The sequence below is a fragment of the Trachypithecus francoisi genome, unplaced genomic scaffold (assembly GCF_009764315.1).
Source record: "Trachypithecus francoisi isolate TF-2019V2 unplaced genomic scaffold, Tfra_2.0 Lachesis_group5, whole genome shotgun sequence".
Classification (NCBI taxonomy): Eukaryota; Metazoa; Chordata; class Mammalia; order Primates; family Cercopithecidae; genus Trachypithecus; species Trachypithecus francoisi.
The window spans coordinates 107,951,410-107,967,032 of NW_022681470.1; the positions used below are offsets into that span (position 1 = coordinate 107,951,410).

General features: G+C 43.6%; 1 protein-coding gene across 1 annotated transcript in view; it reads right to left on the reverse strand.

The window, feature by feature from the left end:
- The window catches only part of HIPK1 (homeodomain interacting protein kinase 1), a 44,764-nt gene extending 32,527 nt beyond the window's left edge, over positions 1–12,237 (reverse strand). Inside the window, 3 exon segments of the mRNA XM_033198414.1 lie at positions 93–954; positions 957–1,169; positions 11,959–12,237. Of these exon segments, the coding sequence (XP_033054305.1) occupies positions 93–954; positions 957–1,167 (1,073 nt within the window). The 5' untranslated portion in view covers positions 1,168–1,169; positions 11,959–12,237.
- Positions 12,238–15,623: the final 3,386 nt, after the last annotated feature.

A 15,623-nucleotide genomic window follows, 5' to 3' on the forward strand; every position in this document is an offset into this window, starting at 1 on the left:
CTCAGAATCTATAAACCAATTCATTGCTATATGTAGCCTATGGGGTATATGTTAAATATAAGGACAGAACTCTTTCAGCATTTGCCACTTGCCTGTAGTAACGTGACTGTAAGTAGGTTGAGCACACAGCTTTGGAAACATGACTAGCAGAACCAAAGTCAATGACCTTCACTCGGTAGGGTTGGCGAACTGGATCAACCAGCATGATGTTTTCAGGCTTAAGGTCGGCGTGGATCAGACCAAGACTCTTGAGCTTCATCAAGGCTGTGGCCACCTGTTGCAAGATTGGTCTGATGTACTTGAGTGGCAGTGGGCTAAATTTGTTTTGCTTTAGAAAATCATATAAGTTCTGCTCCAACATCTCAAAAACAAGGCAGGTGTGATTCTTATGCTGAAAGCACTCATATGAACGGACAAAATTATATTCATCAGCATTTTCACTGCTTAGGCGGGAAAGGATGCTCACTTCAATCTGCCCCTGTCTGGCATAGGAGGGGTGGTTCTTCAAGATTTTAATAGCCACAATTTCCTTGGTGCTCCTCTTCCAGCACTTAGCCACCTGTCCAAATGTCCCCCGGCCTAGGAACTCCAAGACTTCATAGCTATTGGTCATAGAGCAAAGGATCTCATGCTGGACCAGCTGGTAATCCCCTTCTCCACTGGAACTGCTACTCTTTGTGGTCACAGTGGTGGTTGTGGCAGCAGCACCCACCACAGTCCTGTTTTGCAGCATGAGAGGGGGATGTTCTTCTATGATCTGCACACTACCGTTGCTGTCAACTTCCTCACTTTTTCGTTTCAATCCACATTTTTGATAGGGCTCAAGCAAAGAAACGTTGCTTCTGTGAGTCAGGGACTGGCTGCTTTGGAAGGTTGATGTAGCAGCACTGCCTGAGCTATCAGCGGCTGTTACAACAATATGCTCCACTGCAGGAGCTGGGAGGAGGAGGCCTGGTCGTAAGCAGGGATGCTGAAATTGGCTACCTGGTGAGAGGAGTTGGCTTGCCCTTGTGTGGCTGGGAGGGTTTTGCTGTGGGTATAATATTTGTCGTTGCTACTCTGTCCTGAAACATCCCAGCCAGAGGGCTCTATTTTCAGTTTCTTCGCACTGCAGAAGGCACTCGACGACACTGATGGGGGCGAAAACACTTGCAGCTGTGATGCCATACCTACATTGAGAGAAAGGAGGAATAAGACCACAAGGATAAGAGATACAAGGCTTAGGTTTAAAACATATACACACACACTTTTACTTGATAAAAGAAACATGATGTAATAATGTTCTCATCTTGACCTATATTCATAGAAACAGTGTACACAATCTGCTGGACAAAGTGAAGATTATCCACTCCGCTCAAGTCATACATAAAATGCATTCAACTGTCTACCACATTTTAAGAGAAAAAAGTAACCAGTATGGGCCAGGCACAGTGGCTCAAGCCTTTAATTCCAGCACTTTGGGAGGCCGAGGCAGGAGGATCTCCTGAGCTGAGGAGTTCAAGACCAGCCTAGGCAACACAGTGAGACCCTGTCTCTAGTATAAAAATACTAAAATGAAAAAAAAAAAAAAAGTAACCAGGATGATGAGAAAGCTAGGGAGTATATTCTGAAGAACCAAGGAAAGTTGGCAGAAAAATATGAGGAAAGGATAAAGAACAGTCCACCTTTCTGTCCCTGAATATCCCACAGACACTTCCAGCTCAATAAGCCCAAAGATTAAACTGAAAGTTATCTTTTCAGAATAAAGCCCAAACATCTGACATAGCATACAAGCCATTTCATATTTATCTTCTCCATTTTCAACCATCCAATCTCATACGCCTTGGGGCTCTATAGTAATCCCTCTTTCCTTGCTCTACACTTTCCCCCTTTTTAATAATTACGCCTCAAAATTAGTCATCTGCAAAAGACTAAAATCTCTATCTCTAACCCAGAATTCTCTTGCTTTGAACTCCAAACACGATATCCAAATGACTACTTAACACTGCAACTTGGATATTTTATAAACACCTCATATTCAATACATTCAGAATTAAACTTATGAGCCTCCACCCCACCTTCAGTTTTCTATCTTAATTATGAGATGCCATCACACATCCAGTGCCTCAAGCCAGAAATGAGGGAGCTCTAGCCTGGGCAGCATGGTGAAACCGTCTCTAAAACAAACACACACACAACAACAACAAAAAACAAACAAACAAAATTAGCCAGGCATGGTGGCACACGCCTGTAGTCCTAGCTACTCAGAAGGCAGAAGTGAGAGGATCACCTGAGCCCAGAGGTAGAGGCTGCAGTGAGCTGTGATCGTGCCACTGCACTCCAGCCAGGGTGAAAGAGTGACACTCTTTCTCAAAAAAAAAAAAGAAAAAAATCAGGGATGTCTGTTTCCTCAGCTACACAATGGTGATAGCAATACCTACCTCATAGGGTTGTTCTGAGAATTAAATGATTTAATACCTGTAAAGTGATAGTGTCTAACACATATTTAATACTATTATTCCGACTCATTCTTCTCCCTTATTCCTCCACATCTAATCTCTATCGTATCCATTCCATCTCCCAAGTACATTTCTTTTATTTCTTTTTTTTATTTTTATTTTTTGAGACAGAGTCTCACTCTGTAGCCCAGGCTGGAGTGCAGTGGCACAATCTCGGCTCGCTGCAACCTTCGCCTCTGGAGCTCAAGCGATTCTCCTGCCTCAGCCTCCCAAGTAGCTGGGACTAGAAGCGTGCGCCACCATACCCGGTTAATTTTTTTGTATTTTTAGTAGAGATGGGTTTTCACCATGTTGCCTGGGTGGTCTCAAACTCCTGAGCTCAGGTGATCCACCCCACTCAGCCTCCCAAAGTGCTGGGATTACAGGCGTGAGCCACTGCCCCCCACCTCCTATTTCAAATCAGCCCTTTTCCCCTAACCTTATTGGCACCATTCTAGTTCAAACTGCCAGTAGCTTCCAAACTAATCTCCTTTAATCCACTTAATAGATCTTTGCTTTTAAACAATGCAAATCGGATAACTGCTCTCTCTTCTTAACTACCTTGCTTTCCCCTTCTCCCAGGGTTTCTCATTGCTTTGGAGATAAAGTCCAAGATACTCAACTTGGCTGGCCATAGTCGCTCATGCCTGTAATTCCCGCACTTTGGGAGGCCCAGGCAGGAGGATCACTTGAGCTCATAAGTTCAAGATCAGCCTGGGAAGCATTAGCATAAAAAAAAAAAAAAGAAAGAAAGAAAGAAAAGAAAAGAAAAATTAGGCCAGGCGCAGTGGCTCATGCCTGTAATCCTGGCATTTTAGAAGCCCAAGGTGGAAGGATCACTTGAGCCCCAGGAATTCAAGACCAGCCAGGGCACATGGGGAAACTCCATCTCTACTGAAAAAAAAAAAAAAAAAAGCCAAGTATAAGTGGCACATGCCTGTGGTCCCAGCTACTCAGGAGGATGAAGCAGGAAAATCTTCTGAGTCTGGGACATTGAGGCTACAGTGAGTTGTGATCACTCCATTGCACTCTAGCCTGGGCAACAGAGCTAGATTCTGTCTCAAAAAAAAAAAAAAAACTGTCTCGACCTGCCTTAAAATGCACTCCAAAATCTGCTTGCTGCCTTCCAACATCTCCCCACTTTGATTCCCTCCCCTCAACCCTCATTCTAGCCACACTGCCCTTCTTTCTTTAGTTCTTGGAAGGCCACTCACCTCCAGGCCCTCTAAATATGTTTAAGACTTTCTGCTGCGAAAACTGCCCTCTGTCACCTCTGCCACATGTAGAAATGCTCCCTACAATCATCCCCTGCCCCTACCATGCATTCCCACAGCACCCTGTTAACTTGAAAGCATTTCTTATCGCTTCTCGGCCTTTTGGCTAAGATCAAGTGAAAGCATTTCTTTAATGCTACATTCCCAACTACAGTATAAGCTCTAGGACATGTACAATCTCTGTCTTGCTCTTCTCTTATACCACCAAAGCCTACTACAGACTGACAATATATACATACTCAATTATCTGTTGGATGAATTACTTGACCCCTGCCTACCAATCTCCTGTCTATTAAATACAACTCCCGACCACTCATATTCAAATGCAGTATTTTCAAATACTCAGTCCTTGCTTTTTTTTTTTTTTTTAATGTCTTCCCTCCCTTTTATCTGTGTGGTCCTTGAGTCATGGGGGAAGTCTCTACTCCAATCCATATAGTATAACGTTACTAATCACAAGAGAATAAACACAAACAACAAGAAAGGAAGGAAACATGACAAAGGATGTTACAGAAATCAAAAGGCAGTATGTGCATTTCTTTGTGCCTGAATACAACTAGAAACCACCTGCACTGGACTAGTCAGCTGGAAAGAACAAATCCTCTGCCTTCAATTTCTAAAACCCAGTTGAGATTTACTTTAAGAGTTTCCATAATTTATATAAACTTTGAAGAGGAAAAAAAGTACAAATTAAAAGCTAAAGTCAGTACAATTTAACTGTGAGACTGAATTTACAAATCATCTTGTTCTACCTACTTCACTGAAATACCAAACATAATAAAAGAAAAATCTGAAACCAAGTAGCTCCTTTACAAAATGCACCTATTAAAATATAAGTATTTATCATAAAATTAAGCCAACCTGTTGAACAACAAAAGGAAGCAAATTTTCTAAATTTGTTTTCCATTAACAATGTTAATATTGTTCACCTGCTAATTTTAACAATCTATCAGAAAACATAAACATGACTTCTATGTAACTGAAAGTAGTGAAAGAATCTAAATAGAAAATTTGCAGTTTGCAGCAACTGTCTAGGAATAGGGGGGTCATAAAAGTAATAATACTGAAAAGAATTCATGAAATACCAAATTTTTAAAAAGGTATTCATTTTGGGAGGCTAAGGCAGGCAGATCATGAGGTCAGGAGTTCGAGACCAACCTGACCAACATGGTGAAATGCCATCTCTACTAAAAATACAAAAATGAGCTGGGCATGGTGGCGTGCACTTGTAATCCCAGCTACTCAGGAGGCTGAGGCAGGAGAATCACTTGAACCCAGGAGGCGGAGGTTGTAGTGAGCCGAGATCACGCCATTGCATTCCAGCCTGGGTGACAGAGCGAGACCAGTCTCAAAAAAAAAAAAAAAAAAAAAACAAGTATTCGTAACTAGATACTCTATAAAATTTTGCATTTAGCAGAGTTGACATTATTGCCAACTTTTTACCCAAAAAACATAATAAAAGATTACTTATGATTTCAGATCTTCACACTGCACACTGAAAAAAGCACAAGTTCTAGGACATTTTTCAGAATGTTTTAATATTAAATGATTATAATCTTTATCCATAAGGACAAATTTAGTTCACCCAAAGGGAAAGGACAACTCAGAATTCTTTTACTGGTCTTCCCCACAGCAAGGGTGTGACATACAAAAAGTCAGTATCAGACCACCAGGGCTCTTACAATGTGGCTGAGACTCATTCTGACCTCAACTAACACAAGGTGAGAAGAAAATACAGAATCACAGAATCTTGGCCTAGAAAAACCAACAGACTCTTATTTATATTCTACTCTGAAATTCAGCTAAAATAGCAATTTCTAGACAGAGGATAAAGATACTATGTTCCATTAAACCTGCCTTTGCAAGTGGGGGGGCAAGTCTCTTCCTAGTTGGAGAGCTTTCAAACAACAACAAAAACAGAATTAACACCTGTGGAAAACTTACTGTATATCAGAATTTATGAGGCAAATTACAGATATTTTTAATTCAATGTGAATAGCAACCCAGTAAATTAAAACGCTATTTTTGACACATTTGCAGTCCACAAGCATATGAAAAATTGTTCAACATCACTAATCATTAGAGAAATGCAAATCAAAACTAAAATGAGATACCATCTCACACCAGTCAGAATGAATATTACTAAGAAGTCAAAAAATAACAGATGCTGGCAAGATTGTGAAGAAAAGGGAACAATTGTACTGCTGGTGGGAGTATAAATTAGTTCACCCATTGTGAAAAGCAGTATGGCAATTCCTCAAAGAATTTAAAACAGAATTACCATTAGATCCAGCAATCCCATCACTGGGTATACACCCAAAGGAATATAAATCATTCTACCATAAAGACACAAGCACATGTTCACTGCAGCACTATTCACAATAGCAAAGACATGAAATTCAACCTAAATGCCCATCAATGGTAGACTAAAGAAAATGTGGTACATATACACCATGGAATACTATGCAACCACAAAAAAGAACGAGATCATGTCCTTTGCAGCAACAGGCAACATGGATGAAGCTGGAGGGCCACTATCCTAAACAAACACAGGAACAGAAAACCAAGTACTGCCTGTTCTCACTTATAAGTGGGAGCTAAAGAACAAGAACACATGGACACAAAGAGGTCAACCACAGACACTGGGGCCTACTTCAGGGTGGAGGGTGGGAGAAGGGAGAGGATCAGAAAAAATACCTGTCAGGCACTATGCTTATTACCTGGATGACAAAATAATCTGTACACCAAACCCCTATGACATATAGTTTACCTATGTAACAAACATGCACATGTACCCCTGAACCTAAAAGTTTTGTTTTTTTTAAAAAAAGCTATTTATTGTTTGTTTGTTTGTTTGTTTTTTTGTTTTTTTTTTGAGACAGGTTCTCGCTACTGTCATTGAGGCTGAAATGCAGTGGTGTGATCACAGCTCACTGTAACCTGGAACTCCTGGGCTCAAGCAATCCTCTGCTTCAGCCATCCAAGTAGCTAGGACCACAGGCACACACCAGGACGCTTAGCTAATTTCTACAGGCACATGCCGCATTTGGCTAATTTTTTTTTTTTTTTCTCCAGAGATGAGGTCTTACTGTGTTACCCAGGCTGGTGTCAAACTCCTGCTCTAAAGTAATCCTCCTGCCTTGGCCTCCCGCAATACTGAGATTACAGGCGTGAGCCACCGTACCTGGCATAAAAAGCTATTTTTGACTTCCTGCAAATGCTGCACCTCTTGACTCCAGCAATGAATGAAGTCTTTACATTTCAAACCTGACTTTCCAAGGACTTAGTCATCTCAATATAATGACAAAATTTGCCCAGTGCATTAATACCAAATTAGCAATGACGGGCAAAAGGCCATTGGTACTTGTACTTATTGCTAAAAGATAATTGCTAGAATCCAAGGCTTTCAAAAACAGATTAACAACTTTCCCACTCCCTGGCATGGTCACATCCATTTAACATCGTTTGCTGGGTGCTCCACACTATAAGCACTATAGGTAGATAATCTTATTAAAAGCATCCAAATATTATAACCCTGAATGGAACAGTTGGATATGACAACCAAGGTAATCATCTTCCATTGATTTGTCCTTATCCCTCAGTAACTTTTTTCCTGACACACCAGTAATAAATTCCTGTTGCTTTTGCTCAATGTCATCTCTGCCTCCTTCATACAATTTAACAGTTGGTTAGCCAAATGACCTAAAAACTGTACTATATATTGATTTCTTGTTCTAGCACTTATCCTCAGATGACATGAACACAGGTGTACATATTGTCGATCACATACTCTGATACATATTTTTACAGATGATAAGAGTACATCTTCTGTAAAACCAAAGTGAGACAAGTTTGGGAAGAAAATTCTTTCCAACAAACACCTAACTCTCTCTCTACTCTCCTAAGTTTTCTCCACCCCTACTGCACAATTCCATACTTGAACAGCTTAACTGGTTTCCTACAAACTGTACTTTCAACTTCCCCCCTTTATTTGAGATTCTGTCACCCAGACTGGAGTGCAGTACATGATCACGGTTCGTTCACTGCAGCCTTGACCTCCAGGGCTCAATCCACTCTCCTACCTCAGCCTCCAGAGTAACTGGGACTACCAGCACATGCCACCACACCCCGCTAATTTTTTTTGTATTTTTTGTAGAGATGGGGTTTCACCATGTTGCTCAGGCTGGTCTCAAACTCCTAGGCTCAAGTGGTCCACCTACCCCAGCATCCAAAAGTGCTGGGATTACAGGTGTGAGCCACAATGTTATCCTCAAGCCCCTTTTCTAAGCTCCCCTCTCCCAATTCATTATTCACCTTTCAACTGAAGCTTTAAAAATGCACATCTTAAAAAAAAAAGGATATCTGTCCCCCACTGAAAAACTTAACGAAAAAGACCAAAAAATTCCTAATTTGGATTACCAGGCCTTGCAAGATCTGGACCATGATTACTTGCATAGCCTTGCTTCATCTGCACTTTTCCCCAGGCACATTCTCTTCCAATACTACCAAGTCTCTCTGGGTTCCCACAATACACCTTGCCTTCCCTGGCCCTAGTTCCTTCAACATGTTTCCTCTCTGAACTTCAATTTCCCCCTTAGACTTTTCTTTTCCTAACTTTCACTTACCCTTCTAGTCTGTACTTAAAGCTCACTTCTTCAATGTGGCAGAGGCTGTTGCTTTGTATCAAAATCAATAGTTCACTTAGATTTATTTGAAATGACTATGGCAACAGAACAAAAGTGCTTGGCCAGGCGTGGTAGTTCATGCCTGTAATCCCAACACTTTGGGAGGCCGAGGCGGGTGGATCATGAGGTCAGGAGATCAAGACTATCCTGGCTAACACGGTGAAATCCCGTCTCTACTAAAAATACAAAAAATTAGCCGGGCGTGGTGGCAGGCGCCTGTAGTCCCAGCTACTTGGGAGGATGAGGCAGGAGAAAGGCGTGAACTCGGGAGGCGGAGCTTGCAGTGAGCCAAGATCATGCTACTGCACTCCAGCCTGGGCGACAGAGCGAGACTCCGTCCACCCCCCCCCAAAAAAGTGCTTCATATTTAATAAAAAGGTACTACATTTTAGAACCTGCACACGACGGTCTATAGGTCTACAAAGTTTAGAATTAAGAAAACTATACCGTGAGGAGCTTCCACAATAAGAAAAAGTTAAAATTAACAAAGCAGAGGCCAATATGAAACATAAACAATATGCCAGCAAAAGCTGAAGGAAAACGGGACTTAAGTAAGGCAATAGCAGTTTGGAGAATGGAAGATGGAGGAGGCTCTTTCAGAAGAATGAGATGACTTTTGCCATGCTAGTATGCCAAAGGATGTGGAAAAATAAAAAGCTGTGTAGAGTAAGGAGATATATTTAACTGGAGCAGAAGACACTGGCAAAAAAGTACTGGAACTCTTACAGATAAAGGGGACCTTAAAAGATGCTAAAACCCCCTAATTCCAAGATGAGAAAAAGGCGATCCAGGCCAGGCATAGTGGCTCACGCCTGTAATCCCAGCACTTTGGGAGGCCGAGGCAGGTGGATCACTTGAGGTCAGGAGTTCGAGACCAGCCTGGCCAATATGGCAAAAACCCATCTCTACTAAAAATACAAATATTAGCCAGGCATGGTGGTGTGTGCCTGTAGTGCCTATAGTCCTAGCTACTCAGGAGGCAGAAGTATGAGAATCACTTGAACCCACCGCAGCACTCCAGCCTGAACCCACCATGGTACTCTAGCCTGGGTGACAAAGTAAGACCCTGTCTCAAATTTAAAAAAAAAAAAGCAGATCCAAAAAGGCCAAACGAGTTTTACCCAGAGCTAATGAGTAGCAATGCTGGCAAGGAATCCAGGTCTTCTCATTCCTTTTCCTTAAGCACTCTGGGAAAGCACTGTACCAGGTACCCCTAAAGAATCTAAAAGAAATGTCAGTTTCCTTACCTTCAAAGAACTTAAAATGTTGCTGAAATGATAAAACACATGAAAAAGAAAGAAAAATGTGAAAACAGGATATAAATTTCTGAAGTGCCAAATTATGCACTACAGGAATATATTAGGCATTTAGGAGCTGGGTTCCAACAACTAAAAGGAAGATCAGGAACAAAAACAAAAGGAACCAAGAGACAAACCAGTGATTGTTGAAGTGGTACTCAAAGGAAAATAATCTTGATGACTTGTGTTCAGAATGGCACAAAGGGAGAGGAAGGGAAGAAAACGGGAGGAATAATAGTAAACTTTTTTTAAAAGACCTAAAAAATGCAGACTGCTGTTATACCTCATGCAGGTGGCAGATCAAGCAGCTCATGTTTGCAAAATTACTTCAAATTTCAAGACCAGTTACAATATATAACAAGCTGCACAAGTTCCAAGTGTAAGAACTTCACAAGGCCAGTATGACTCACTGATTTGTACCAACAAATCATTGATGGAGCTGTGCTTATAAAAACAAAAGCACAGAATGAAAGAAGTCTATTTTCCAAAGAATTATGAACTCTGAGATTATCTTTTTCTTTTAGAAGGAAGTTCTGGTTTGGTTTGAAGTCTCAAGTTACCAACGAACTTGCTCTAAAATCCACAAAACTACAGTGTCGAGAGATAGGATAAACTATTCATGAAGGTATCACCAGCAAAAGTTCTACTTGCCAACCAGAGTCAGTTATTTATAAGATCTCATTCACCATTTTATTCTAAGATGCTTTACTGGCTTGGCTGCCTCCAGTTCCAACCGCAAGTACTTTACTAAAATATCCTTCAAGCCAGGAACAGTATCTTAAAAGTCAGTGACACCCTTCATCATACAAGCATTATAACATAGAACCCTGAGATAATTGCATGTAAAGATCCAAAATCACCAGATGAATAATGAAAATTAAGTCAAATGATTTGTTAGATTTTAAACTGTTTTATAGAAAGCTTTTAGGCTTCTATATTTAAAAACCTAGTAATGGTTTGTATTCTCTATAATCTTACCAAAAAAAAAAAAAACAACAAAAAAAACCAAAACCCTACAGACCAAAAATCAAAAATAGCTTTACACAAACAAAAGGAAAATTGTAGGTTTGCTGAGGGCATCAGCCACTTAATTTAACCCCATTTCATCAGGAGCAGGAAGCCACACTGTTGTTTTCACCAGTTACTAAGAAACAAGATAAAGAACAGATTGGGACAGAGAGTCTATCGCTGAAAGTATGATTTTGATGCAATTACTGAGAATTCCCAAAGTGTCACTAATAGACAAGAAAGAGCATCTAGGACGGCCTCTAAATGAGTCTACCTACAACAGAATCAGTGGTTAAGTAAAGACAAGACTTACCGGAGCTTGGGGTTTTTTTCCCCCTCTTCCCTACCCGCATCCTCCCATCCTCAACCCCCCTCCCCAAGCAGGAAAGAAATTTCCCCCAGCATAAACACAGGCCATTGCTCAGGGCTCGTCACCACAACAAACTGGAGGTTAGACCAACGCTCCTGGAGACGGAACTCCAGGTCTTGGTTGCTAGGCACAAAAAGGGGACTCTTCCCCACAGACCTGTGAACAGTGTGGGTCTTACCAGAATTTTGGTTGTTTCTCCACCTTTCCTTTTTTGTTTTTTTAACGAAAGCTTTGAAAGTGGTGACAGCAAAAGTTTCCCTTTGGGCCAGACCTCTAGATCTGCCTTGCACAGATATACATTAGGTGGGCTGGTCTCACGTAGTCTCCACCGTCATTACAAATTACAAGCCTAACGACTACAGAACATCAGCGAAGACGACAGAAAAGCTCCCACACCCACCCCACTGTCGTCCGCTCCAGGCACGGCTTCCTGGTCCCAAACAGCACAAAATAACCCAAAATCATGGTGACAAGCCGAGCTGTGAAATACACACGCACAAGCCACACACTGGGGACCTGCCACGACAGCCGGGGAAAAACCGGCCGAGTGAGGAGACGCAAGGCGGTCCCGTCACTTAAGGACAACACGCCCAGGCGAGAAGTGGCAGGAGGCAGGGGGAGTTGCCCCGAAAAACAGCCCGGAGCCTGCCCACCTTCCTGGGAACGCAATCCCCTCAGCTCCCGGCCGGGCCGCAGGACGCGGCGCCTGGTCCCGGGCAGGGGCCCTCTGAGGAAGGCGCCCCCCGCAGGCTGGGCGCCCCAAGAGAGCCGGCGGCCGGCCCCGCCTCGGGGAGCTGAGGGGAAGTCCCTCCCCGCCGAGGACCCCTCCTGCCGGTCCCCACTCACCGCCGGTGTGTCTGGTTCTCAGCCGCGAGCTGGGGCTGCCGTGAGGAGGCGGCGGAGGAGACGAGATCTGGGGCCCCGCCGCCGGGTCATCATACCCCCCGCGCGAGCCGGCCCGGGCCCCGGCCCCCGCCCCCCGGAGCCGTCCCCGCGCCCGTCCCGCAGGGGGAGCCTCCTCAGCCTCCCACCCGCTCCACCACCCAGCCCCTTCCCGCCGCCGCCGCCGCCTCAGCCCCGCGCGCTCCCGCCTCGGCTTCCTGCTGCCGTCCGGGGCTACCGCCGGGCCCCTTGCTCCGCAGCCGCCGTTGTCGCCAGACCCGACGAGCGGAACGCCGAGCGGCCGCCCCTCAACCCGGACGGCCCCGCCTCGCCGGAACTATTCACCCGCCCCGCGCCATGACACCTACTGAGGCGGAAGTGCAGATGAATGGACTCTCTAGGACGACCGCATAGTACTGATCGCAGTGGGAGTGGGTGGGCCTCGAGTGGGTAGGCCTCCGTGGGGAGCCAGCGTGGATCGAGTGCGGGGACTGGACTTCCCGCCCCCTCCGCACCGTAGACTCCGCGGTGATTTAAAGGTGCCCGGCAGTGGTAGGGGATCCAACTGTAAAATGTCATCCCAGCTAGTGTGACATCACCACAGTCTAGTGTGACACCCCCAGAGCCTTGGCAGTGTACAGGAAGACAGTGCCTAGAGGAGCTCCACTGCCGGTGAAGGATTACCTCAGGTTAGGCTTTAATGTTTCGTTGCCGTCTAGAGACGTTCTAGCAATGTGACATCTGTGTACCCCATCTGGAAGTCTCCCTGTACGTCAAGAGCCCCTTAGGGGAGTCTCCCATTGCCGCCTTGGGAACCTGTGTTTACATTAGGAAGAGAGAGAATAGCTGTAATCTGAATTCAAACGCTCAAAACATGCAGTGAGCGAATGCTAGCATAATTTTCTTGCCTCTACCAGAAGGAAGTAAGGCTGGGTATTTAGGAAACAGAACGCGTTGGCACAACATTCTGAGAAAAAGAACACTGAAAATTAGGTTATCCGAATGGAAAAGCAGTTGCGATCTCCCAAAATCAAGAGATTCTGTAGGACTTCCGATATATCTCCTGCTGTGTAAAATATTCAGATTCCTGAAGTGGGGGACATTTTTAGGGCAACTGTAATCTCTTCATTTTTTCCATCCCGCAAGTGCTGGAGGCAGCAGTGATCTGAGCCCTAGAAAGTGACTGTCGGGCACCATCGGTATTTGCATATACTCTCTGAGGAGAAGGGCAGATGTGGCTAAGACAAAATTCTACTATCAAGTTTTGTTTCTCAGATCTCACTCATTAACATCTTTGATTTCCTTGGATCCCCATAACACACACACACACAAAAAACTATAATTTTTGTAAAATGTGCTGAAGTACCTTTTAAGGGAAGTCATTTGACTTTCTCTCTGGCTTAACAACACGGGGAGCAGTTCCATTTTATCTGGAACAGGGAAGTTTATTTCCCTAGAGAAGTAGGGTTACCAAAAATGTTCATCCCACAAGGCAATTTTGTTTGCATATTTTCACAGAAACTTCCTTCTACTACTTAAAGAACTTAAAGTCCTCACATTGGGCCGACCTGGGAAATATGAAGACAAAAAGAGTGGGTAAACATGCCTGCTTGATGAGCCAGAAAAAAAGGCAGAAACCTGTGGTCTAGGTATAACAGATCCTGCTCAAAATATAAGCTTCAAACACACTGTTTATCATGCCTTCGTTCAACCTAACTCTCTGACATGTTCCTAAACTCCTGCTCTCTCAAGTTATGTCCCTTTCCTCTTTTCAAATATCTCTCAGAATTCACCTCTCGGGAACCTTTGCTGATTGACTCTTATTTTATTTGAATTCTACATCATCATCCGATTACTTAAATTAACCTGTACCTTCTTTATTTACACTTGTTAACCTCTATTTTCATTGCTTTTAGGTCCTCAGTCTTTCTCACTATACAGGGAGTTTCTTAAAGTCTGTATTTTCTCCTCTTTAGTATCATTCACTCATTCATCCAGCAAACTGCTTGTGTGCCTGCTCTGTGCTACACACTCTTCTAGACACTGGGTCAGGTATGCATGAGACAGGTGAATAAGGCATGGTCTTAGGGACCTTACAGTCTATTGAGGCAAAAACGTGTGCAGACATGTATAAGATAAGCGAGAGAGTCGGAGAAGAACATCAGAAGTGATATTTGAGCACAGTAAGGTCAAAGAAGTTTCAAAGTTTCATCATTTGTCCATTCAGTAACTATTTACAGAGCATCTTCTGGTGCCAGGCACTATATAAGAAATTAAGGGGCTGAGTGTTGTGGCTCATGCCTGTAATCCCAGCACTTTGGGAGGCCGAGGCGGGTAGATCACCTGAGGTCAGGAGTTTGAGACCAGCCTGGCCAACATGGTGAAACCCCGTCTCTACTAAAAATGCAAACATTAGCCAGGTGTAGTGGTGCATGCCTGTAATCCCAGCTACCCGGGAGGCTAAGGTAGGACAATCACTGGAACCCAGGAGGTGGAGGCTGCTGTGAGCCGAGATCGCACCATTGCACTGCAGCCTGGGCGACAGAGTGAGACTCCGTCTCAAAAAAAAAAAAAAAAAAAAGAAAAGAAAAGAAAAAAGAAATTAAGGAGACACAGAAGAAAAGGCATGGTCTGTGCCCTGAAGGAGCTTACAGTTAAGCAGAGAAGTGGCAGGATATAGAAGTAATAAGGTAAATTGAGTCAGATTTTGAAAAGCAATGTAGAGCTGTTAGAAGTTTACTCACACAGGTGGCCAGGCACAGTGGCTCATGCCTGTAATCCCAGCACTTTGGGAAGCCAAGGTGGCAGATCACTGGAAGTCAGGAGTTCGAGACCAGGCTGGCCAACATGGTGAAACCCCGTCTCTACTACAAATACAAAAATTAGCCGGATGTGGTGGCATATGCTTGTAATCCCAGCTACTCAGAAGGCTGAGGCAGGAGAATCTCTTGAACCCAGGAGGCAAAGGTTGCAGTGAGCCGAGATCGTGCCATTGCACTTTAGCCTGGGCAAACACAGCGAGACTCCGTCTCAAAAAAGAAGTTTATTCAGACAGGTAATGTGAGAGAGAACTAGTGATGGTGAAGGAAGATAGCTGGCTGGAGTGGGTAAAGACTGGAGAAAGGGATCCTAATCAGAAAACTATGATGAGGGTTTGATTAAACAGGAAAGAAGGTAAGAAAGGGGCAGATATATGAAATATATCCTCCTAAACAAAGACAGAGCAGCTGGAGAGGGAGATGGAGCAGTTAGCAATTGGAAGCATTCAAGTCTCATTCAGGGTCTGACATCCTTCTAGGACCTAGAGTCTAGATTCAGTGTTGCAGGCAAGAAGTCACTTGCCCAAGAGCGGCAGTGCTTAAGACCAAATAGGAGAAGCTGACGAGAAGGCTCTGTCTTGAGAGAAACTGAACCATAAAGCTAGGCAAACTATTCAAACAAATTATGAATCCTAGGGGCTAGGAAAAAAAGAGGATTTAAATAGAAGTCAACAGGTTGTGAAACTGGGAAAACCAGATTAGAGTGAAGGTCTGCAGTAAAGGATAAAAAGCAGAAAAGTCCCTTGAGCCAGCAGTAGGAAAACTTCAATGATTTTTAAAAAATCCAGACCCCAGGATACTTTTTATTTG